Below are 26959 nucleotides of genomic sequence, written 5' to 3' on the forward strand. Positions count from 1 at the left end.
TAACCACAGGATGATAGATTGGGAGATAGAAGGGACCTTAAAGGTCACCAAACTCATAAGGAAACTGAGGCACAGAGAATTTACTTTATGTATTGCCAGCTATGTCACAACTCACAACTTTTCAGAAGACTCAAGGCTCAATTTCAGTGTTGTCTCCTTCACATATCTTTACTGAGCCCAGTCCCAATAGCATGAAGTCCAGATGATGGGGACCACCAAACTGCCCAAGCTGCCCAGAACATCATTCAATAAAAACACAAACACTAAACAAACAACAACTGCAACTTTAATAAGTGGAACCACAATTTGCCATTTCAGAAACAATTTTAGGGGAAAGTAGTTTCCCTATAAAAATAAAATTAACCGTCAAAATTATAAATAGTATAACTTTAAAAAAAAAACTTTTTAGTTTTACAATTTAAAATGCTTCCCTGCGTTACCCACCACCTCATTTCAACCTCTTTCTTGTACCATCATACATGAATATTAACAACACTACAGCAAAGCATAGGCCATTTAATATAACAATTGATAAAAAATAAACAAACATTTCTTTGGCTAGACCTTTTTAAAAACATTCTTTCTTTTTTTTTTTTTTTAATATTTAAAGGCTGCTGCAGTAACCAGTGTTGGGGGGAATGGGGAATGGGGGACACACACAAAAAAATCATCTTTCTAGATCTACAAATTTCAATACAGTAAGTTTTCCAAATCATGACTTGTAGTGCATATAAAACAACCACTGAGGTTTCTGGATAATATAAAATGAGAACTCCTATTTTACAATCTACTTCAAGTAAAAAAAAAATGGTAATTCACAGATACCCATCAGCTACCACTGTTAGATCCTAATAGCATTCAAATAGGAAAAACTGGAGTTTTATGAAATAAAAACTTCTCATTACAAGGGACAGGTTACTCAAAACTCAGGTGGTGGCTGCTAAGAGAAAATTCAAACCCAGGCTGTGGTCTGAATAATAAAAAGAAAATAATAATATTCCCTGATCATTACAGTAAAGTGTCTGTTGATAATGTCACTTAAAACCTCATACATGCAACTACATAGTTTCATGCAAACTAAACAGACATGGTGTGGAAAACATATTTTATATATCGTTCTACGTTTAAGAAAAAAAAAAAACTCAACAGTTTCAGAAGATACGATTGTCTCAGTCACTTGTTTAGTACTGCATAACCCACAAACAGGATAAAATGATTGTTCTTCATCAAGTCAGCCTGAAAATCCAGAGATGAGAAGAGGAAGGCACAGGTTGCAGATTAGAGGCACAGGACTGAACCACCTTGGAGTTTCGCAAAGAAGCCATTAGGTGTCACTAACGTGTTAACAATTCCTTGGGAATTTATAATAAATGTAGAGTAAAAATGGGCAGCACAGGCCCTCTTGAATTTAAGTAAATTTTATTTTCTCATGTTTTCCACTGGAATAAGCCATACATTCTAGTTACTTGATGAGTCTGGTTCTGTTCTACGAAGGCTTCTATTGCACACCCATCCACCTTCTTTGGTCGGTTGGAACAAGCATCTGTGGTTTAAATAAACGTCTCTGTAAGAATACCGGTTACCTTAGCAGTCAAATACAAACTTTTCCCCTCCGGTTCCCTTCCACGCTCTGAGGCTTGGGTGGGGAGGGGAGAACTTGGCAACATAACAAACACCCATGGTTCAGTGTTGGAATATCGCAGACGCCAAAGGGAGGAAAAGGAAAAACAGAGGGAGAAAAGGAGAGAAGGAAGAGAAATGATCATGGATGCTCCACAGGACTTGGAATACTTTTGTCTCATCCTAGAAAACAAGAATCAGATGCACCTTGGTGAAATAGCTCATTTCCTCTAGTCTTTTCTGCTAAGGACCTTCCTAGGAAACAGCCTCACATAAAAGAAGCCATAGAATGGCAACACAAGTTTCTAAAATACTAAGCGGACGTCACTGGGAATCGCCAAAGTATTCACGATTCCGTGGGAACTGGTCTGTGCTTCTCTTGATTTAGGTCTGTTTCCTTACCGATATTGCACCAAACAGACCCATCATTTCCACAGCTATTGGATTCATGCAGAGAAGTCAGTCACCCCAAGTTCCCTGAGGGAGTAAGTACTGCTCTCCTTAGACAAAGATCCAGATTTAAGGTAGCTGGCCCCCCTTGATTTTCATGGCAAGCTCAGGACTAACCTGGCTTTTCTTGGTTCCCTTGCATCAGCTGTTTCCCCAAATCTCCCCTCCTCTAAAAAATCAAGTCACCCCACATGTAACATCTTACACCTTAAAAAGCTATTATTTTAAAAGTGAGTTATAAGCAAATTCTACATCCCTCTTACCCATCATAACCAAACTATTCACAATTCCATCGCTGGCTACCAAAAAAATCTCCATCTCTGCTCATGCTTTCTTTCTAACTTACTTTTTTCTTTCCTTAGGTCTACACACCATTGAAAACCTTTCAAATTTTCTCAAAAGTTCCTAGCTTTCTTATGCCTTCCATTATAAATGGTTATTTTCATGCAAAATTATAAACTGTTTAACATCAGGAAAAACAGTATATGCTTAAAACTATTCAGATTGGAATATTCTTTCAGCTTAAAAAAAATTAACCAATCTCTAGATTCTTAGGCTAGAAGCCATTTTTAAAAGGTAAATGGAAAAGTCACATCCATGTCCTTCATATTTCAAAGCATCCTTGAGTTCTGTTAGTGATCTACCACAGAGTCACAGCCTGCTGAGGGGCAATACTACCCACCAACAGAGGATTCTGAGGCGGTATCAAAACTTAATAAGCTTTCAGGTCCCTTAAACAGGTAATATGCCGGGTGCTGAATGGAACCAAATCTAAAAGTTGGGGAGAGAGGTACCCTGTCTCATCACAAAACTGTAAGCCAGCTCACTTAATAAAAGAGTACACCTGCGGCTGCCTTGTTGATTGTACTGAGCATGCTACGTCTGAGTTTGTTGGTTTTTTAATTTTTGTTTTGTTTTTTTAAGTAGCCTGCACTATTCCTGAGTGTTTTGGGGCTGATGTTTAATCCAGCTTCCATGTTCCTTGGAGGGCTTCTTCAAGTTTGTGTCTGTAAGTTGCATAGCGCCGTTTAAGGTTCTGCAGCTGTTCATCTTCTTCCTTGTTCAGGATCCGCAAGAAGTTCTGTAGCTCAGGAAGACTGAAGGCTTCCCACTGCAAGGGGAAAGCACACACACAAAACACACTCAGTAAATAACACATCATTTGGTACTTTAGGGAGTCAGCAATTTTGTTGCTGTCCAACTGTTTCTGTCACATCCGACTGTCTGTGACCCTGTGTGGGATTTTCTTAGCAAGACACTAGAATGGTTTGCAATTTTCCTCTTCAATTCATTTAAAACTGAGGCAAATCTAGGGGAGAAGGTGGGGGGGGGAAAGGGGGAAAAACTGGAACACAAGGTTTAAGGCTGGCTTTCTGTCCACTTCATCATAATGCCTTATACAATGTCATTTACTATATACTTACTAATTGATTATTCAGTTTAAAAAAATGCCCCCTCCCCAAAATCTAACAGATATTGTAAGTCAGAATGCCAGAATTAATCTCGACACCGATTTGGGCTGTCATAAACCAAGAAACAATGGAAAGGATGGCAAGACAGTATGAGCTATTTTGCCTCCAGATGGACTTATTAGCTGTGACCTCAGCTGTGAGCCCTCTGGGAAGAAAGATTTTTTAAAACTTTATGATTGGGGGTGGGTGGGCAATAAGCTCTTGAGACCCTCAGGAAGCATCCTTTTAGATTTAATCTTCTTTAATTTTTCCTGAATTACTGCTTACTACTTGATTGGGGTTAAGTGACTTTCCTAGTGTCATATTACTAGTTTAAGTGTCTGAAGTAAAATATGAATTCAAGTTCTCCTGTCCTCAGGTCTGATATTCTATCTACTGGGCTACCTAGCTATCCCTGAAATATGTTTTTATTAAAGGAATTGTTCATTTGGATTTTCAATGCTCTGGATTTTTGATTATCTACATTAAAAATGTAGATAAGATTGCGATTAGGACAGAAATCCTTTTGCAGAGGATAGTAAAAATGTGCTAAGAGGAGCTAAATGCAGGGAATTGAATTTAATTTAACAAACTTAATTATGTCTACCATGTGTATAAACACCGAAGACATAAAGATATTCCCCTTCCCCTACAACAAATTAACAAACAACAAAAAATCTTGCCTCTAAAGATATGGTGTAATAGGGAGAGGAAGCCAGATTTTGAATCGGAGGGCCTGGGTTTGTGGATTATTCTTCATCCTTTATTACTATCATCATACTAATATTATATCTAGGAATTGTTTGAACTCAGAATGTAGCCCTGATCTCAATAATTTTCCAGAAATGCAGGAGATGACAAGGAATAGAGTGCCAGACCCCAAATCCCCAAGATTCATTTTCATGAATTCAAACTCAGCTTCAACTGCCCTGGATCCACCTAAACCCACAGCCAAGTTTGGGTCCGCCTAAGCTTGTATTCTGGGGTTCCCCTTGTGTTTTCCCTTTGCCATTTTTAATTAAATGTTTACATTCACTGATAATCTATCTCAATCTACCTAGCTTTCACGTAGCTCTCTAGGTAAAATTGGTTAACTAAATATGTGAGCAGGTACCCTGAGCTAAATCCTACAGAATATATAGTTCACCCTCCTCTATCAAATACCCTAATAAATTCAGATTTGGGGGTTCATTCTCATGACTGAAAGGTTCAAATACCGACTATGCTATTTAATCTCTCTAGGAGTCAGTATCCTCAGCTATGTAAAATGAGGATTATAATCAGATGACCTCTAAGGTCCTTTCTAGGAAAGCTCTGATCCTAAGAGTTGTGATGGCACTGGAATAATTAATCAAAGGCTTCCTGAAGTTGAGAGTTATACTGTTCTTTTTGGGAAACTGAGGCCAGGCAGTGACAAAGAGAAGAGGATTTCAGGTACAAGGAATATTTCATCTTATTACAAGACTAAAAAAAAAAACAAAAAACAAATGGGATTTAAAAGCATGTTATACTTAATAAATGTAGAAGGAAATAATGAACAAATAAGCCAATATTACTAACTTGTCACATCTGTCCAACTTTCAGTTGATCTTGAATTATTAAGAAGAGAAATCTCAAATACCGTATAGTTAAGAGAAACAGTGTGACATTGTAAACCAGCTATGTGACTCTAACCAAGGCACTTCTCATTACCCCAGGTCCTTACTATTATAAACTGCAGAATCAGTGCCTATAATCTCTCTCAATCATTTCTGAAAGCCCCCTCCCCTGTCAGAAAATAATCAAATAGAGCAGTTAGGATATAACTGTTCACTTAAAAACTTATGGTATAAACATTTACTAAATTCTTCACAACGTGTGAGGTGACATTCTGAAACCAGCTAAAGCTGGATTCCTCCTTAGAAGTTTATAAATTAAATTAACATATGGGATCACTTAAAAGAACAATACCAATTCTAAAACTCTATAAAGAGTATGCAAAGTATTTAGAGTCTGAGCTTTCAGGGGAAATGTTAATACATGGTCAAAATGTCTTTAAAAATCCAAATTAGAATTCCAAAATAGTACTTTTCTGAACAATGGCAGTTTATATTCATGAAGCCTCAATAGTGGCAGAAACAGAAGTAAAAAGTAACATGAATAATTTATAAAAGCAGTTTTTCCTTCTTGGTAGCTCAAAACTGCTGAATAGATCATCTCACATCTTTCATTCATCTTTGTCTCTCATTCCTCTTCATCATCCTGCCCAGAATACATTATTACTCCTATTTACAGATGGGAGACTGAGATTAAGGGACAGACAGATTTGTTAACTATGGATCTAGCAACTAGTCTAAAGATCATTGCAAAGTTTTTCTACTCAGACTGCACTGCCCAAAAGGCATTGTCCCTGGAGGGAAGTGCCAAGTACACAGGTACAAGCATGATGATTTAATCATTCATGGCAATACAGTATTACAGAAAGAACACTGGCTGGGCCAGAGTTCAAATCATGCTTCTCTGAGCTTGAATTTCCTTCTCTATAAAAATGAAGGGTTGAAGTTGAAGTTGAGGGCTTCTTCCAACTCAAAATCTATTAACCTATGAAATGTTTTTAAAAATTGTTTAACTCTGGGTCTTGCTGGGCCCAAGACGCAGGAAACACTTTTTCCTCTGTTTACAATAAATTAGCAAGGAAATGTTTTGTTAGGAATGAACATACAGCAACTGTCAACTTTCAAAATTAAGCTAACATTAAAAGTATGTAAGAAATCTTTGGGGACCGACTACAAAACTCCAACCCCCCAAAATGTATTTTTTCAATCATGATTTAATTAACAAATACAAACATTTCAATATGTGAATACAGGAAAGATGAGGGTATAAGAAAGTGTGAACTTGTTTTAATACATATATATATATATGTATGTATGTATGTATGTATGTATGTATATATATGTATATATGTAAAAACATTAAATTTAATGAGAGAGCAACAAAATTACTATGTCGCCTGCTTTTCAAAGATCTTTTTAAAAATACTGTTTCTCCCCACCCATCACCCATCCCAAATATTAGGCAAAGAAAAAGTTACCCCAAAATATCAAAGATTGACAATGGGTTTATCCTTGTCTTCTTATCCCACTTCTTGCACTTGATTACAAAGGTAAACTACCACTGAAATAATAAATAGGGATGGCATATCCTAAAACAATAATAAGGAATACCACTTACCTCTCCGGTTTCACGTTCACGTAGAACAAAGCTCAGAGTTTCTGTCTTTGGGCCTGCTACCAAACGCAGGTAAAGGGGGTGTTCTCGGTCTGACAGCTTGCACGTGTACACTAGAAACAATAGATCCATTTTATAGAATGCTTATTTATCCATTTTACTAGAATCTACTCCCAAAGAAATTTATCCCCTACACCTTTCTCTACCTTAGTACAACTGGCCAGTACTAAATAAATGGATCAATATCATGGGAAAATTAACAAGTCAGATAAAAACAAATAATGCAAAGAACAGTTAATATTGTTCTTGTAATTTTCAGGAAAAAAAATCTGAAAATTTTTAAAAAGAATGTGATCCTGTGTATGAAAAACATCAAGCAAATCTTTCCCTATTCAAGGTCTGAGCTTTCATTTTAAAAGCACATATGCATCCACAACCATGTACTATTTTAACTGGGTAACTAACACCCTTAGGTTGAGCAGTGGAGTTCTAAATGAGAAAAAATTGAGCCACCTGTGATCTCTTGGCACTTTCTGAGATGCCCACTATTTCTTCCTAGCACTAGGGGGAATAATGACAAGTGTAGAGTTCTTGGGACAGAAAGAGTTTCCTAAATGGGCAACAATCAGGTGGAAGTCAATTTCCTACAGCTATTTCCAAATAAAACCAAGAAAGTTAGAGAAAGAGAGAAAATCTAAGAGAGAAGCTACAGACACCTTACAGTCAAACTGAACAGTGGGGATAAGCTGTGTTTGTTGGGATTTCTGGTCCAGAATATCCAACAATATATTCTCAAACTGGGCACTGAATTGTTGGTTTCCAGAGCTGTTTTATCCCATGTCACAAGGGAAAGGGTTGGGCAGCTAGGTGAATTAGTGGAAAGAGGGCTGGGTCTGGATCCAGGTAAAACGTTATTTAATTCAAATCCTGCCTCAGATTCTGGCTGTCAGACCCCAGGTAAGTCACCTAACCCTATTTGCCCAGTTTCTTATCTGTAAAATGAGCTGAAGAAGAAAACAGGAAACCATTCCAGTATATCCTCAAGAAAATCCCAAACGGGGTCATAAAGAAATCAGAATGACGTGACTGAACAACAATAGGGAAAGCGCTGAATATATGGGGTGTATTTTCTTTCTGTGGGTATGTATGTGTATTGTGTGTTTGAGTCAATGACTAGCTGGATGATATCCCCAGCTAGCTAGCATTTATACAGCACTATGATGTGTCAGAATTTTATAAATATTAAAATTAAATATATAAAGTATTTAAGTAATATTTATTTAATGTGAAATATTAAATATCTGTTGATCCTTACAACAACCCTGGGGAGGGTTGGGGGTTGTTATTATCCCCATTTTACAATGAAGGAAACTGAGCCAAACAGAAGTTATGTGATCTTCCCAAGAGCACACAGCCAGCACATCAGAACTCAGTGTGTTGACACTGCAGTGAGAAGACATGGATTTTCCTCCCATCCCTGAAACTTCCTTTTTCTGTGATTGGGCAAGTGATTTAAACTCTCCAGGCCCTCAGCTGTCTCATCTGTAAAACGAAGGGGTCAAAGTAATCCCTGAAATCTCTTCTAGCTCTAGAATCTTATATGTGATTTTGTCAGATGGAAAGACTACTCCTTAGGGCAGAAATGGTTCTTTTTTGCCGTGCCTGGTACATTATCAGACACATCATCAGTACTTAATATGTCCTTATTGATCAATGAAAAAAGTTGCATGAGATAAGGATGGACAAGAAATATTAACAGGCAATGAGGAGCTATTGAAGGTTCCCTAGGCGCAGGAATGATGATGATGAGAAGGCCCAAGAATAGGAAACAAGAATTTAAACAGCAGAATACCTTGATCTTCCTTGTAGCAACGTTTATAAAGTGCAAACTTGGCTGGGCTTTCAGACACTAGAAACTTTTTGAGCAAGGCCTCAATAACTTCCCGGACAGTGTTGGTGCTGCTGATGTGAAGTGTATTCATGCAGCCATTATTAATGAAGGCATGCTTTTCTTGGTTCCGAGAAGTCCACACACTGAGAGGTCTGCACAATTCCATCTGAACTTTGATGAAGCCAGTGTAAATCCCATTGGAATTCTGTAGCAGGAAGACAAAGAACATGGTCCAGTCAAGCCCTGGAGTTTGGAAGTCATTAGATTACTTGCCATTTAGGGGAAGGAGGGGGTGGGACTTGGAACACAAGGGTCAATGGTGAAAAATTATCTTTGCATATGTTTTAAAAATAAAAAGCTTCAATTAAAACAATCCAAAATAAATAAATAAATGGACGACTAAAAAATAAAATAAATAAGATAGGAGATGGAGCTAGCATCAAGCAGAATACTTCTGCTCTTGTATTTTGGTGGTTGATGATCTCTAAAGATTTTCCCCTAAAGTGAAAAGGCCTAAGTGTGGGGATGGTGTTGAGAGTGGGCCATGGACTCAGGTAGCCTTCAGTTCATCCTAGCTGTATGACTGCTGCCAACAGGTCACTTAATATCTCACTGCTCCTGGCAATTTTATAGGATTGCGGTCTTAGATCAGTTGCTAAATGAGTTTCCATGCTGCAAGTTCCCCAAATCAGGGGTTCTCAAGCTACGGCCCACGGGCCAGATGTGGCCCACTGAGGACTTTTATGTGCCCGCCGGGTTATGGCAAATGGGCTGAGGGGCGGAGACAGAGTTTTTGTTTTTACTATAGTGAGGTCCTCCCACAGTCTGAGGGACAGTGAACTGGCCCCTATTTTAAAAGTTTACGGACCACTGCCCCAAATCAATGGAATTCTAGCTCAAGATTAAAAAAGAGAAGAGACTTCAATGGGCGGCCTTCATGTGAAGGGCACACAGTCCATCAACCAAGTCTGTTAGGCAGATGGGGAAATTGTAGAAGAGTCTCTGTTGCCTTTGATATACTTATGTCTATAAGACCTACTGATTCATGCTGCTGGAGCCGCATGGAAGAAGTCTGGACCCATTTTTAAGGTAATCCCTGCCTTCAAATCCCCGTTAGTCAAACCATGAGATTTACTAAGGTTAATGAGAACTATCTGGGCTCAGTACACAAAGGAGGCACCCCTATCATAAAAGATTATGATCCCTTGGAGAAAAAAAGAAAGCCACAATTTAAATTTTGTGACATCCTAACAAAAAGGGTAAAAGCCCAAGAGGCTGGAAAAGATCACTTGATGGATTACCATTTTACTTAAGACATCATTTCTTCCTTCATCAACATGAAACAGGTTATGATGAACTTTCAAGATTAACATTTTTTTAAGACTGCAAAAGTTAACCTCTGGAAATCATAATAAACATTTGTTCATAATTTACGAATGGAATTACGATTTCATTTGTCGGGTTGCTAAAAAGAAATTTAGTAAGCTGGATTAAGTTAAGGTCTTTTGAGTGTATGGTGGAAGGGTTAGAGCCTACTGGTTTAGAGAGTAGCAGCAAAGGAGAGATAATGGGAGGCTTCTTCCTACGGCAATTTCTGCCAGGCTGGAGGAAAACAGAACCATTAGGCACTTCGGGAGGCACATGGAAGGCAGATGTTGAAAGGGAGAAGGCTTATGGGGACATATGGCCATGATCCTCAAGAGGGGGAAAAAAAGTAAAGAATAAATGGAATCCATGCATTTTGTTCTCAACTACTCAATGTCTCCTTTTCATGATTTTCCCTACAGCCACTTGGCGGCCTCGATACAGGAATTTCAAACCTGGATTTCATGAATTAAAAACAAAACAACAACAAAACAAAAAAAAACTTCAAAAACAACAGATTTCAATAGAATTGATTTCCTTGGCAATTCTAGTATTTTATTTTATGCATTCAAAAACATTCTAAGAAAGGATCGGCAGCTTTCATCATATACCAAAATGGTTAAGAATCTCTCATTTTAAAGCATTATTACCTTTCTTGTGCAGAAATCACTGAATAAGGACTCCCATGGATCAAGTAAAATAAAGGTCACCAAGGAAATCTTTTCATTTTAACATACAACCCATGGGCTAGCCTTAAAGGCAAAAAGCTGGGGCTCCATCCCCAAGGAGACAAGTGGAAGCACAGAGATCCAGAAAGCCAGAAAGGAGAATAGGACCCTGTCCCAATGAGTAAGAAGCCTGGAATACCATCGTGAGGGATCAGGAGGGATATCCTAAGGGCACTGATGTTGCTGTCATAAACTCATCCAGCCCAACACATGTTAAAGAGAAGTACCAACAGGGTCCAAGATTCCACTATCCACAGTTCTGACAGGTAATTTTCTCCCATGTTCTTCTAATCAGCTTATGATATTTATGTCTAAATCATGACTCCAATTTGATTGATTTGATACAAATATGAGATGTTTGTCTATAATTTTGGCCAGACCATTTTTCCAGTTTTCTCAGCAGCTACTGTCCAAAAGTTAGTTCTTGCCCCAATAACTGGGATCTTTAGGTTTAACAAACACTATGTTTCCCCCTATTATCTTATAAAGACATCTGAATCTCATAATTGCAATAGACTGATTTTATAATGACTCATTTTTGTCAAGTGAGTGAGTCACTTAAAGGTGAACAAAACAGAAAGATAATTGACTAACCCCTCCTTTACAGCTCATTGTTTGTCTACAAATTTGCAGGTCCAATTCATGTGGTTTAGAATCAGTTCATAAGTATTTGCTAAGCCCTAAAGATATACCCCAAAAGAGCAAAAGATGGCTTGCTTTCCAGGAAATTAAAGCCCAACGGGGGACAACATACAAACAAACCATCTACAGGATAAATTGGAGATAAGCAACAGAGGGAAGGCACTAGAATCAATCAAGGAAGGTTTCTTGTAGAAAGTGAGATTTTTTAAAAAGAGAAAAAGATCTATTTGTACAGAAATATGTATAGCAGGTCTTTTTGTTGAAGTGATGCCCTTCAATTGGGGAATGGCCAAATAAGCTATGGAATGCTGTGGTATGTGAATATGATAAATATTACTGCACTATAAGAAATGCCAATTAGAATTATTTAAAAAAAAAACTTGGACTTACATGAACTGATGCAGAGAAATGGGCAGAAGGACAACACTGTACACAATAACAGCCATACTTGTATGATAATCAACTGTGAAGACTTGGATAGTCACTGCAATAAAATGATCTAAGAACAATCCCAAAGGACTCATGATGAAACATGTTATGTCTCCAGAGAAAGAACTGATATTATCTGAATATAGATTGAAGCATGCTATTTTCCCACTTTCTTTCTCTCCCTCACTCTTTCTCTGTTTGAGTCTATTTATACAAAATGACTAATATGGAAATGTTTTACAGGATTGCACATGTAAAATCTATTTCAGATCACTTACCATCTCAGGCAGGGAGAAGGAGGAGAAGGAAGACAGAATTTGGAACTTAGAACTTAAAAAAAAAAAGTTTAAATTGTTTTAATATATAATTGGGGTAAAATATTACTATTTATTAAATGAACTGAAAAATTTTAACAATGGGAGGGAGGGAGAAAAGAAGGAAAGGATGGAAGGATGGAAGGAAGGAAAGAAGAAAAGGAGGGAGGAAAGGAGGAAGGAAGGAAGGAGTGAAGGAAGGAAGTAGGGAGGGAGAGAAGGAGAATGGGATTTTAGCTGGATTAAAAACCAGGAGGCACAGAAGAACCCAGTATTTTTTTCAAGAAATAGCAAGGAAGTTAGTGTCATTGAATTAGAGCACATGGTAAGGGTGGTAAGATAGGTTTAAGGAGATTGGAAAGGTGGAGGGGGTTCAGAGGACTGCTGGGGTCTTTCCAAGCTGTAGATTTCTGATCCTTTGGGTACTTATAAGGCCTATAAAAATAAAGAATAAAATTGGGATTCTTTTTGTTCATGTCCTTGGAAGAGTAGCCATGGTTCCAAAGGTTTTATCAAAGAGGGCAATGAATTTGATAGCACAAGCTTGAAATGGGCTAATCCAAAATTAAGCCCTAGTTTGTAGCTAGATAAAAGGCAGCTTCAGGGGCCTATTATACTATCAAAAGAAGGTAGGAGGGGAAAAGAAAAGGATGTTCATCCTTTGTTCATCCTTAGTTCTATAAGAGGATCAATGACATCAGGAGGGTGATGACTTGACTTTCCAGTGGTCTCGGTCAGAAACAATTGCTATTTACAACTCACTCAGAGCCATTAAAACCCAATGAGCAAGTGAGACCTAGGCTGGGCCTATCATTGACCAATCAGTGACAGCCAGAGGGATTAGGGTGTAAAGGCACAGTCAGGTTTGTCCCTTTAAATCATGATGGGCTTTATCAAACAAAACCTGTTTTCCAAAGGTATATTCCAGAGGTATATTATAAATGAACACTACATAAGACAAAAGAGTTAATTGTCCTAGTATTTCAAAAAATAATGAGAGAATAAATAAATATGGAGAAAAAAATATAGTCTCCAAACACCAAGATAACTTGGCAAAGTATAGGTGATCAAAATGTATATTCCTTTGGACAGAGCTCCCACATGTGAACAAAAGGAGGAGGAGATTTGGGGGGCAGGGGAGAAGAGGAGGGAGGAGAAAGGGAAGAAGCTGGACTGAGTTGTTTTGCTTTGTTATTGGAACTTCCCACAAACAATAACAAAAAAATAAAAAATAGGAGATTTCACTATCCCCGCAAGCTACAGACCTCAATCTTTCCTCTCTTTTCTCTCTCAATGCCAGAGAAAAAAACTATCTCCTCAAACTTTTGCAATCAAGCTCCTGAACTCATCCCTTATCAGAAATTGCTCTTTCCAAGGTTAATCCTGCTCTTAATGCCAAATGTTAGTCTTCAGCTTTCTTACACTGCAACTGACCGCTTTTCTCCCCCTCCTCAATTACTCATTCTCCTCTTTCTGGGTTTTCATGACACTGCTCTCTCCTGGTTCTTCTGTTAACTATAACTGCCTGCTTTCTCTCAATTTCTGCTGCTGCTTTATCATCCTTATCATGCCCCCTAACTTTGGGTGTTCTCCATGTCCTGAAACCCTCCCCTTACTCATCTCATCAGTATCAATAGTTTTAATGATCAGCCTTATACAGACACACTCTCTCTCTCTCTCTCTCTCTCTCTCTCTCTCTCTCTGCCAATTAATAGACAAATTTTGCTGTTCTACTTCCACAGCATCTCTTGTACTCCCCCCAAAATATAAAGATAGTTTTTAACAGTCATTTTTTAAAAACTTGGCTTTCCAAATTTCTTTCTCCCTTTCTCATTTCCTCCCTCCTCAAGTCAGCAAGCAATCTGATATAGGTTATACGGGTATAATCATTTTAAACATATTTCCATATTAGTCATGTTGTGAAAGAAAAATAGAACAAATGGGAAAAACCACAAGAAAGAAAGAGCAGACCAAAAAAAGTGAATCTGCATTCTGTCTCTATGGTTCTCTCTGGATATGGATGGCATTTTCCATCCCAAGTCATAGGATCTCTTGTATCTTACCCCTATAATCAACTCACACCGTTATTACTTCCCTTAAGCTACCATAACCTCTCTCTGGGACTACTGCAATGGTCTCCTAATTAAGCCTCCTTGAATCAAGTTTCTCCCCACTCAAATCCATTCAAATCCCTCCATTCAACTTCTAGAGTCCTTTGCCCTAATCATGGATCTTACTGTGTTACTCCATAGCCAATAAACTCCAATGAATCCTCACCACCCCAAATCAAATGTAAGTTCCTCTATTTAGCTTTTAAGCTCTTCATAACATGACCCTGACCGATTTTGTTTGAACTTACTATACCATCCTTCCAGGGCTCTGCAATGCAACTCATTTGTCCTTCTCTGTGTTCTTCCATGACATTCTCACTATCTTCTTGCCTTCACACAAGCCATTCCTCCTGACTCACCTCTGCTGCATAGATTCTCCTCCCTTCTTCAAGATGCAGCTGGAGCATCTTTTATAGGAAGACTTTCTTGATCCTCCCAAGCCCTTGTATTTTGTTTTAAAAGTTTGTTACATACAAAAGGCAGTGATGCATGTGGACAGAGAAGGCCTTGAAACCAGAAAGCCGCCCCCACCAAATCCAGACCAGAGGTTCCAAACTTTTGACTTCTAGAAGTTTAGAAAGTTGCCTAGAACAGTGGTCTCCAACTGAGATCCAGGGACCTCAGGGGGTCCAGGTCTCCAAGATCCATGAAGTCAAAACTATTTTCTTAATAATACTCAATACTGATAGATGTAACTCACATAAACAAAAACTCTTTGGAGTAGTTTTTTAAACTGCAGAGAAGGTGCTGAACTTTATAGATGAACTTTCTTCACCTGGAAGTTCCCTTTTCCAATGAAATCATGGGTTCAGGCCCTTTCCCTATATTTATTTTATGTATATTCATATATGTATTTACAAATCTCTCTCAATAAAAAATAAACTCATTGAGATTAGGGGATACTCTATTTTTTTTTTATTATACTCTGTATCCCCTTTGCTTAGTACATAGTTGTTTGGTCATTCTCAGTCATGTTCGACTCTTTGTGACCCCATTTGGGGTTTTCTTAGCAAAAAGACATTGAAATGATTTGCCATTTTCTTCTCCAGTCCACTTGACGGATGAGGAAGCTGAGGTAAATATGTATGCTAGGCCATCAAACTTTGCCTGTTTGTTTATAAACAAACATGTGTGTGTGTGTGTGTGTGTGTGTGTGTGTGTGTGTGTGTGTGTGTGTGAATGTGTATATATGTATATATATAAACAGTGATCCTACTCTGGTCAATATAGGTTCCTTTTGGGGGAGGGGAGAGACAGAAACCAAGGGAAACCCTTAAATATGAAAAACAAACAAGTATATGAAGGAGTCACTGAGGACAAATGACAAATGACACAGCTAAGAGTCTGAGGCCAGATTTGAATCCATGAAGATTAGTCTTCCTGACTCCGGAAGCATTGCCTCCACTGAGTCACTTAGCTGCCTCAAAGCACATAGCAGGTGCTAGACAAATACTCTGATTAAATATTGTTAATTTATTGTGACCCAGAGCCCTCATCCCAATCTCCACCCCTTGTTCTTATAACAACTCTAAACCCAATTACGAGGCAGAATGTTGCAGAAAGCTTTCCATTCTTCATCTAGTAAGAAATCTTTCTTCATTCTCTTCCTGTGAAAATGAATGATTAAGCAATGCACTGAAAGCGGAGCATTAAATATTCCACACACACACACCAAAAGCCCCGTTTAGATAATAGAAATTGCAACTCGATCACATTCCAAATTTCAGGCATAATATCTCTTTCCCTGACACTTTCAAGTATATCTTTGCAAGATAAAACTACTGGAGGTCTTGTTACAAACTGATTCACCAGCCACTGAACAGTTTCGTTGTTAATGATTCTCTGATGAACTGCAAATTCTTTAAAAGTCCATGTCTTAATTCAGTGCGTTGATTTTTAAGAGAACCCCAAAAGAGGTCTTTTCCCCAATTTTAGGGCAGGCCAACAGGCGGACCCATGAAACCGAACCAGTGTGAAGCCTCAACCTCCACGGCACGTCTGCTTTGAACATTAGACCACTGCTCATTTTTGTTCTGAGATCCAAAATGTTCGGATTATTCACATTAACCAAAACTGTCAAAATGGGATTCTTACCAACGTCATCCTCAGTTTGTCTGTAACAGCTAAATTGTAGTTGTAAACCTTCTCTTTGATTTCCTCAGTGCTGAGATAATTGTGGGTTTCCTTTTCTTTCTCAACATCCTAAAAGAGAAACAAATCAGGGCCACTCATTAGCAATGCGAGAAAACACGATAAGCTGGGGTTCCCTTTGCATTCCAGGGAGAACAACCTTGGTGTACTTAACCTTGAAACACACTCCACCCACCCACCCCAACCCAGCTGCAGTTCTCATCGGCTGACCGTCAACCTGCTCTGCATATTTAAAAACAGACCCTAAAACCACACTGACACATGTGGCATTTGTTTCAAAATCCCTCCTGCCTAAAAGAGTCACTTCTTGGCAGGAGAATCAGCTCTGGAGAAGGAGGCCGCTAAATCGCTTCCTTCTCTGATCTAGACCGACAATTTCCATTCCATAGGATATTTAAGGCAATATTTCAAAAGAACCCCCTCTCCCAAGAAGAATTCATGAATCTGGACCTCCTCCTGTCTTCCAAGATCGGAGGATGGGGAATAAATAAACATCCACTGAAGATTAATCATATGTGCAGACAGCAATTTAATTTTTTTGAATTGCAAGTTACAAGGAAGTCATATAATCAGAAATCAAGATCACAGGCTACAGGCCTATAGAAGGTCTAGTATAAACCTGTCTTTCACAAATAAATAAAATGAATCCCAGAGAAGGTAAAAGCCTGATCCAAGGGGTATACCAAGTTAGAAGCAGAGCTGGGACTGAAACTGGAGTCTTGTGCCTTTCCCAGTAAACCGTATTTTTATGCTGAAGGCCAAATGTGTTTTTGTTACTGTTGTTCAGTCATTTGAATCGTGTCTGACTCTTTGTGACTTCATTTGGGGTTTTCTTCACAAAGACACTGGAGTGGTTTGCCATTTCCCCTTTTGCCTTATCTGACAGATGGGGAAACTGAGGCAGAGTTAAGTGACTTGCCAGGGTCACACAGCTAATAAGTGTCTGAGCCTGAATTTGAACTAAGTATTCCTGACTCTAGGTTCAGTTGTTTTTACTGTTCTTTCTTTAGAAATGAAGAAACGGATGAAAATAAGGTTAAGTGTTAAGTGACTTGCCAAAGATCACACTATCCACTATGCCGCCCCACTGTGACTTAGAGTTATAAAAACAAGCCCAAAAATGGCAATTCTCAGTAAACTTATAATCAATTATTATGGGAAATCACTAAAATTAAAGATCTCTTTAAAAAAATCACTGAACTAAATCAGTAAACAAAGTAACACTTATTTAAGATTTATAAAACATGGGGCAGCTGGATGGTGCAATGGACTTAATAGTGGCTGTAGAGTTAGGAGCATCAGAATTCAAATCTAGCCTCAGACACTTAACACTTCATAGCTGGGAAGATTAAAAAATTATTATTATTATTCATTAGACAGATAAGGAGGGCAAAGGGTAAATAACTTGTTTTAGGATCATACAGCTACTCAGTATCTAAGAGAGGATTCAGGACTTCATGACTCGTGGAATTCAGTTTATACCATAGTGAAAACAAAAGGAGTTAATATATGTGAACTATTTGTGCTGATTATAGAGATCCCCAAAGCATTAAATAATGATTCAAATGTAATCACAATCGCTCTACCCCTCACAGACTGCCAGGGGTAAGGTTTTAAAACTCAAGAGAAAAGATTTCCCAATTTAAAAACAAAAAGAATTGGGATAAAAGAAAATGAAGAGATTAAAAAAGCGGTCAGAGACCATCTAAAAATAATCAGTTTGATTGTATAAAGAGCAATTAAAATTAGATTTATTAAACTGGTTTCTTCCCCACCTGCCCCATCATGAAGCTTTTGAACACTTGTTTCTTACAACCCAGACTCATCACGCTTGTACAAATCACTCCTCACAGCTGGATGTTATCCAAGCTGGCATTTGTTCTCAATCCTCTCCGTGCAGCAACTAGGGTTATAAATACACCGAGGATTTCTACTACAGTGCTATACTCACACCAGCACCATATATAGTCTGAAATTGTCCTTCGGTTCTCAAGCTCGGGGTTAAGACTTGGAGAGGGGAACCAAGTGGGAGCGCCAGCCCATTCCCTGCGAAGGGAAGACTGGGTGGGAACCACCTTGCTTAAGGCACGGAAGGTCAGCCCTTGGATTAACTCCGGGGAAATCAGACCAACTCCAAAGCATATGTTCATTCCATGGCTTTCATCAGGAATGCCCATAAACAATCTCTGGCAGCCATTCTCTCTCCCCCAAACTTTCTTTTCAGGAGTCTCTGGTCAGGCACAAAGGCTACGGATTCAAACAGCTGCCCAGAGTGCCCAGGTCAGAAAACTCAGTCTCCTTATTAGTGAGGATTTCTACAACACCTTTGAGCAACACTCATTCTCTGTCACAGAGGAAGCAGAAAGCAAGGCTTTTTTCCTCCTTCCTCCTGGGAACAGAAGGCTTTGTTTCTACTTACATCATTTCTTAAGACTTCTTGGACTATACACACACACACACACACACACACACACACACACACACACACACACACACTAACTACAGGTGACTTAATCCAAGATGGGGAACAATGACCACCAACTGGCATTGCTGCTGAAAGAAGGGCAGACCACAGGGATGGATCAGATGCCCCTTATAGGCTGGGTTGGGACTAACCATTATTCCATCCAATTTAACTTTTTTTTTTTAAGTGCTTACCATGTAGCAACGAACAGTGCTAAAGGAATGTGATTGAAAATGAATAAATTCTGCTCCCAAGGGGAGGAGTAGAAGGAAAGAAGGGCATACATTTGAAATTCTTTGGGGTTTCCCATTTATGGCTGTATTTTTAAGGTTTTTATAACTAGCACTATCAAAATAGTCTACCTTGGTGGCCCAGGCCAGGTAGGGCTCATAAAGGTGGAGCTGGTTAATTCCTTTCTCATTTGATGTTTTGTTTTTCTATTTAAAATCTAAAATATATCCAAATTAATATTCAATTATCTGTGTTAATAATGATTCCTCCTAACTTGTTTATCCCTTTGAATGATACTTTTGTTTAGATGTTAACATCAGGCTTGGGTATTCCCACGCATAAGTCAACTGATAATTATAGGAAATAACAAAGAGAAACTTACCAGGATGGTGAGGATCAATGAAAAGGGTGGGAGTAACTAAAGAAAAAGAGCCCAGGGTTCTAATTCCTGCTGTGCTCCTGGAAGTTTTTCCCACCCCTCTTAATTCCAATGTCTTCTCCCCTATCACTCACACTCCTGTTAATTATTTCCAATCGTGTATATGTATGTGTTTATATATAGTCTTATCACCTAGACCATAAGCTCTTTGAGGGCAGGACTTGTCTTTTACCTCCTTTCTTGTCCCAGAGTTTAGCACAGCACCTGGCACATAATAAGCGCTTAATAAATGTTTATTGATAAATTGTTCCTAAATCACTCTGTGGGACCCAGTTCTGGATCCCAATATTCTAATCTGTGAATTGAAAGAGAATTAGATAGATTCTAAAAATCTTACAGTTCTTGTCCTACACCACTAACTGCCTATTAGATATTTCGAACTGACATCTCCTTCCTCCCTCCCTTCCTCCTTTCCTCCTCTCCCTCCCTCCCTCCCTAAGTATCTGAGACCACATTTGAACTCGGCTCCTTCTAACACCAGGACTGATGCTGTGGACATCTATCTCCAAAGCAACAAGCCCCAAACAGAACTCATGAGTTTTCCTATCAAACTCATCCCTCTTCCAATCTTTTCTATTTACATTCAAGGTTCCATCTTTCTAGGAACCCATTTCTGCAACACTGTTGTCATCCTTGACTCCACTCTCACTCACCCAGTATAACCAAAAAGTTGCCCCAGAATGCTCAGATAAGCTTTCATGGCCAGCATCCTTGTTAAGGCCTTCATTATCTCTGAATCTAGACTACTTCCCTGACTTGTCTCTCCCTACTCCAATCTATCCTCCACACAGTGGCCAAAGTCTCAAGCAAAGATCTAACTATGTATTCAAATTCTAATCACTTCTTGAACCAAATATAAAGTCCTTATTTGGCAATTATAGCTCTTTACAGTATAGGTCCCTTCCTACCTACCTTTCTCATCTATATATATTTCAACTTCCCCTTTCTGAAATGTTCATGATTCTACCATACTAGTAGTCTCTCCAAGACACCCCATCCCATTTCTCTGTCTACCCTCTTGTTCCATACCTGTACCTCTAGGTATTCCTGGTTTTCTTCACCCAGTCCAGGTACTACTTACTGCAGGATGCCTTTCCTGGTCTCCAGAGCTTCTAAGATCTTTCTTCCCAGGTTACTTTGCGCTTGATTTGTATACATTCTATATATACGCATATGTATTATACATATTATTTCCCACATTAAAGTGTAAGATTTATGAAGGCAGGTAATGTTTTACTTTGTATTCCTGACAGCAGTAGATAATTGATAAATCAATTGACCGGGTTAGAAATGTCCTTCCTTCTCCCAGAAATCAAAAATAAATAAATAAATAAAGGTCTTCCGATCAAAAACACTACAAATTGAATCAGGGCTGGACCAACAATCTCTAAAGTCTCTCTAAAATCTGAAGCCCATACTATGCTTGACTCTGGGGATATAAGCCAAAACAGGGAGATAAAGTGTCAAAAACCCATTCTACTTACTACTGCTCCTTATCAAGAAACCAAGTTGGGGTCATTCACTAAAAAGCAAATGAAATCTAAAAAAAAGACCCAAATATACTGACTATAAAAGGAAGTATTTGAGTGAAAGAAACTATAAAGTGTTCAAATTTTAATGAATGAAATGGTATTTGCTGAGTGTCTACTATATTCTCAGGCACTGAGATAGGCCCCAGGAATAGAAAGACAATGAATGGAAAAATCCCCACTCAAAAGGAGCTTATATTGTTAAAGAGAAGATAAACAAGTACATACGCAAGCCTAGAGAAAATAAATATAAAGAGAATAAATTCAAATAGCCACTACTTTATTTTTTGTAATTGAATCTGTCTATCTTGGAAAGAATTCCCCTCTTAGACACTTTTATGAAATGTATCTGATCTGACTTTTTTCTAATTTTTTTTAAAGTTTATTTTTGCAGAGGCAATTAAATGACTTGCCCAAGATCACACAGCCAGAAAGTGTTAAGTGTCTGAGGTGAAGATTTGAACTCAGGTCTTTCTGACTTCAGCGCTGGTGCTCTATCCACTATACCAACTAGCTGCCCCTAATTATTTTTAATGGTATAATCTTTAATATTTAAATCATATATCCATTCTGAATTTATTGTGTTATAAGACATAAGATTCTAATCAAGCCTAATTTTTACCAGACTGTTTTCCAGGTTTTTTAAAGATACATTCCAGCTTAAGTATCCTCAGTCATACAAAGATATTAAGATTTCAAAATTTAGAGGAAATTTAATTATTTGCAAAAATAAAAAATTAAAAGTATAGAAAGCAAATAAGGAGCTCATCTATAGGTCATTTATGTTTTTGTATTTATTAGTGATTAATTAGTGAATTCAATTATTTCTGATTCTTTCTTAACAAAATTGTTCTAATGGTTGGTTTTTCCAATTCAAAATAATTTTGGTGATTTTTATCTTATAATTTGAGTTCTGAAAAGTACAAATCTTTCATTCCTAGTTTTCTGTTTTGTTTTGGAGGCAATCAGGGTTAAGTAACTTACTTGCCCAGGGTCACAAAGCTAATAAGTGAGGAGAATTTGAATTTCAGAATCTCTGGACTCCAGGGCTGGTGTCTATCCACACTATGTCACTCAGCTACCTCCCATTACTGGTGGTAGTTGTTGTTTTTAATTAATTTTCTTGATATTGTCTCCGTTAGACCTGAAGAAACCGTTTTTTGGGTAAACCACCTCAAAAGGCTAAATACCTTTGTTCCCCCTAAATCAGAAAGGGATCTTCCCCCAATACTCCAAATGCTATTGCTGACTGGACCACTTACTTGTGCAATCTGAATAGAAGAAGGGACAGAATTTGTATTTGGAAGAAATAATGCCTATGAGCATTTTCAAACATAAAAGACAACAATTCTTTCATTCATGAAAAAATATGTATGGGAAATGACAAATGAACAGTGTGAAAAATGGGTACCACAGGAAGAAGATGTGAGAGGAAAAAAGATAGGAAGAAAACGCACATTGTTCTTTAACTGTGGAAGGGAGGGAAGCAAAGCTATTTGTGAATGCCACATGAGTGATTTGTGATGGCGTCCACCAGTTTAGGTGCCCACCTCAATGTCTGTCTACATGTGGCCAGTTTTTACAAATCCCTTTTAAAACAATTCACTTTCCTGTATTCTCTGCTTTCGCCATTATCACAGGGGGTGCTTTCCGTGAGGGCTAGTTTAAATTTCCATGAAGAAAATCCCGGCAAAATCTGTTTTTTCAGTCAGTCTGGTCTCTTGGCTCATGGGTGGGGTTCCCTTTGGTCTCAAAGGAATTTTCTCATGAGAAACACACCCTGTGCCACAGAGATGCAATTGTCTTCACCCATTATTCTGTAGAGAAGATGGGATTAGAAGCTGGACCTAGTCAGTGGCCACAAGATTGTCATAACTAGTCCATTCTATGGAAACCACATAGAATGTGATCATCCCTCTATCCCTTTATTCTTTTTATTTTCAATGCTCTCTTTCACTTAGCAGAAAAACTGTTGCTTTTGAAATGGAAGGACTTAGGATTCAAGTCTCTGAACTTTTCTACAAAATAATCCTTAGAGCTGTAAAATTAATGAACCTATGACACTACTCACTTACTGTTAGAATGGCTAATTATCATTTCCCCTCAGAATTAAAAGTTCCTCAGAAGAATATAAATAGAACAGAATCTGAGTTGAACACAAAAGCAGAGGCTGTTTTCATCATTATATACTCAAAGCCCAACATAACATAAATGCTTGCTGAATTGAGCAAAGTATTTTTCTAGATGGATGTGCTCTTATCTAAAAGCAAGAAGGGCAGCTAGGTGGTGGAGCACCAGGCTTGGGGTCAAAAAGACCTGACTTCAAATTCAGCTTCAGATATCTACTAGCAGTGTGACCCTTTTTGCCTCAGTTTCTCCATCTGTAAAATGAGCTGAGGAAGAGAATGACAAACCACTCCAGTATTTTTGCCAAGAAAATACAGATGGATATGACTGAACAATAATAATAAAGCCACATTTATATGTGTGTGTGTGTGTGTGTGTGTGTGTGAGTATAAAACACTTTCCAAGCAGCTGCCACTAAGGATATAGATAGAATGCTATCAGATCCATTTCACAGATGACAAACTGAGGCTAAAAAAGTTAAATGATTTGCCCAAGATCACACAGCTAGTAGCAGAACTGGTTCTTGAACTCAGGTCCTCTGGACTTCTCTTGCATTATGCTTCCAATGTGGGCCAAAAGCCCATAGTTGTTGTAACAGCTGGCCAGTGTAAATGATGAAATCTGCAGCTGAAAGAATAAGACTAAATGGCCTGCCAGCATAGGGGATCAAATTCAGCAATCTGGATCCAGATTGTTCCCTGACCAACTCTATAAGGTAATGTGAGGAACAGAGCTCAGATCCTCATGGGAGGAAAACTCGAGGTTAAATTCAGCCGCAGATGCTTCTGGGTGTGTGATTTCCCAGCAAGTCGCTTAACCTCTTTGCCTCAGTTTCCCCATCTGCAAAATGAGGATAATAAAAACATCTACCTGGCAGGGTTGTAGTGAAGATCCAATGAGTAAGTACTGAGTATTAGCAATTATTATTACATTAGCTATAATCAATTATTGTCTAATGGTCAGTACACTGTTCTCACCTTTTTCAATACCTTCCAGTTAAGTGAATTAATTGTTTCATAAAAATGACACAGTAAACAAAGTGCTATTCACATTATATTATTTTGCCAGATGTCTTGGCAGACACTCAAAGTAGAATAAGTCAGCAGAACCTGTAGAAAAGACCATCCTTTACTTAGAGAAACAATCCCTGGAACCTTTCCCCTTCTGACCCAAATCAAAGGAAACTAGAAGCTAGGACATTTTTAGTTTATAAGGATATCTGGCCTGTAATTCACATGGTTACGAATAAAGAAGGAAAACCTATAACTACATTTCTTAAAATAATAAAGTATTTAAAAGAAAAAGTACTCCAAAACACACAAACAAACCCAATTCTGTTTAGTCTGAAGGCTTCTGAGCGGCCGTTTCTGGGGTCTACAAAACCTCTCTTCCTGACCTTAAAAGCACAGTATGCTCCTTGGTCCAGATCTTCCCCTGGTGAACTAGCTGTTGTCATGTCAGGGAGTCATACATGCCCGGTATTAACGCTTACCTTACTACAAAAGCCTAGCAAGCAGATTCATAATAGCACTGGCTAAAGCGGCAAAAGCAAAGGATAGATTTCCACTGTCTATAAATGGATTATTTTACCATGTTTCCTCTTGTCTGATTCAGATATCTCTACAAATACCACCTTGGAAAATGTTTTTAATATGTTAAATGCCTTTTAATATACTAAATATCTTTTTAACTACAAATTTAGTAAGAAAAACAATATAAACATTTCAAAAAACTGAGCAACTGAGCAAATGTCTTTTCTTTCTATTATATATAGTCTGGAATTTTTTTTTTTTTTGGGGGGGGATGATTCAAATTTAACACATTTTTCTCCTTATGTTTCTTTCCAAATGGCCTTTTGCTCTTTTTTATTTAAAAAAAAAAGATTCAGTAATGTTTTCTTATTGAAGTATCCACTAAATAATATGTAACAATATACTAATTAGTAATTAATATGTTCATAATGACATACAAAATAACTAAATACTATGACTTCTAACTACCCCAACTCTTTTCCCTACCAGCAAAATAAAAGCCCTCCTTTATAATAGATCAATACAATTATGCAAAACAAAGCCACATTCTGGTAGTATCTGAAAATGTAATCTAATTCTGCACCTCTAGTTCATCGCCAAGAGATGGGCAGCATGATTTATTATCAGTCTTATGTTGCTGGAATTGATCACAGTGGGACAATCAAAGCCTTTTACTGCTGTTTTTCATTACAATGTTATAGGCATTATATATGTTTTCCTCTTCATTCTACTCACCTCTCTTTTCATCAGTTCATACAAGTCTCCTGGGATTTTTAAAAATCAGTCTTTTTTATCATTTTTATGATATAATAATATCCCATTACATTTATACACTATAATTTGTTCCAGCCATTTCCCCATTAATGAACAACCACTTTGTTTCCATCTTTTATCCTATAATTAAAAAACAACTATAAATATTTTAGATACATGGTTCTTTCTCTTTTATCTTTTTTTGAGATATATTAAGTATACAAGTGATATTTCTGGGTAAAAAGATAGGCACAGTTTAATGATTTTGGAAAGAATTCCAAATTGCTTTCAAGAATGGCTGAACCACTTTACAATTCCATGATCATGAATTATTATTGCTGTCCTCCTACAAGTTATTTCTAACAACTGTCATTTTCCCTTTAAAAAAAAATTGGGGGCAGTTAGGTGGTGCAGTGGATAGAGCACCAGCCCTGAAGTCAGAAGGACCCGAGTTCAAATCTGGCCTCAGACACTTAATACTTCTTCCCAACTTCAGAAAAGGCTAAAAAAAAAGCTGCTTGTCTTTCTGATCAATTTTCTTTCCTCTCTTCTTATTCTTTTGTAGGCAAGCTTCCAACTTTATTATCCAACTCAAACTTACTTCCTCCAAAATTACCAAAAAGTTGCTAATTATTAAATCTGATGGTCTCCAGGGGAGTCTTTTGGCTCCCACATGTGGGAGATGGCACCCTGATTGTGCCAGGAAATGTAGACTATGGAGAATGAGGCTTGTAGCTCTTGGCTCATAAGCCATATGGTGCCTGTGCAGCTGCAAAGGTAGGGAAGGGAGGAAAGCAATCTCTTTGCAAGTTACTTGACTTCAGTTACCATTATAGCCCATTTTAAAGTCTTTGAGGAAAGGTATCCTTTTTTTAATAGACAAGGACACTCTAGAATTAAATTACATTACTTTTCTGAATATCATTGCATTTAGATTTACAAAAAAAATCAATAAAAATAGCAGTCTGGATAAAGAACAACAAAAAATTTGGTTTTCATCTTGGTCAGCATCCTTCTTGATCTATCTTGCTTGACCCGACACTGTTTCTTCCTGGAGCTTCTTCTTTATCCTTCTACTGGTTTGGCCTTTCTTTCTCCATCTCCTTTGCTAGAAAGACCACATATAAACCCATAATAAATTATTTTTATTATTAATTCCTTCTATTTACTGGTCTGACTTCTCCTTCTTCCTCTCCTTTGCTAGAGAAGACACATATAAACCCATAATAAGTTATTATTATGATTAATTCCTTCCATTGGTCTGACCTATCTCAATCGCCTTTGCTGGAGAGACCACACAGATTCCTAATAAATTACTATTATTATTATTACTACTACACTTGTGTATATTTTGTATTCTTTCAATAGAATACAAGCTCCTTAAGGGTTGGGGATGTCCTCCATTTTTTATCTTTGGATCCCCAGCATGTAGCATAATGCCTTGCCTATAAGCAGGTGCTTATGTTTGCCAAGCTCTCCAAAAATTCACATAGATAAGCAATGGTGTATTATCATTATGGAA

General features: G+C 37.9%; 1 protein-coding gene across 5 annotated transcripts in view; it reads right to left on the bottom strand.

Moving 5' to 3' along the window:
• Nucleotides 1-264: 264 nt before the first annotated feature.
• RASSF3 (Ras association domain family member 3) overlaps nt 265-26959 on the bottom strand; it is a 90384-nt gene continuing 63689 nt past the window's right edge. For 4 of the 5 annotated variants that reach the window (XM_074269736.1, XM_074269740.1, XM_074269738.1 and 1 more), the window contains 4 exons: nt 16306-16413; nt 8584-8827; nt 6735-6844; nt 265-3181 (listed from right to left, as the gene is read on the bottom strand). In XM_074269736.1, the coding sequence (XP_074125837.1) occupies nt 3032-3181; nt 6735-6844; nt 8584-8827; nt 16306-16413 (612 nt within the window). In that variant the 3' untranslated portion in view covers nt 265-3031. Of the gene's footprint in view, nt 3182-4981; nt 5077-6662; nt 6845-8583; nt 8828-16305; nt 16414-26959 lie in introns of those variants that run through there. The other variant, XM_074269739.1, reaches the window with a different exon arrangement.

This window comes from Sminthopsis crassicaudata, chromosome 5 (genome assembly GCF_048593235.1).
Source record: "Sminthopsis crassicaudata isolate SCR6 chromosome 5, ASM4859323v1, whole genome shotgun sequence".
Taxonomy (NCBI): Eukaryota; Metazoa; Chordata; class Mammalia; order Dasyuromorphia; family Dasyuridae; genus Sminthopsis; species Sminthopsis crassicaudata.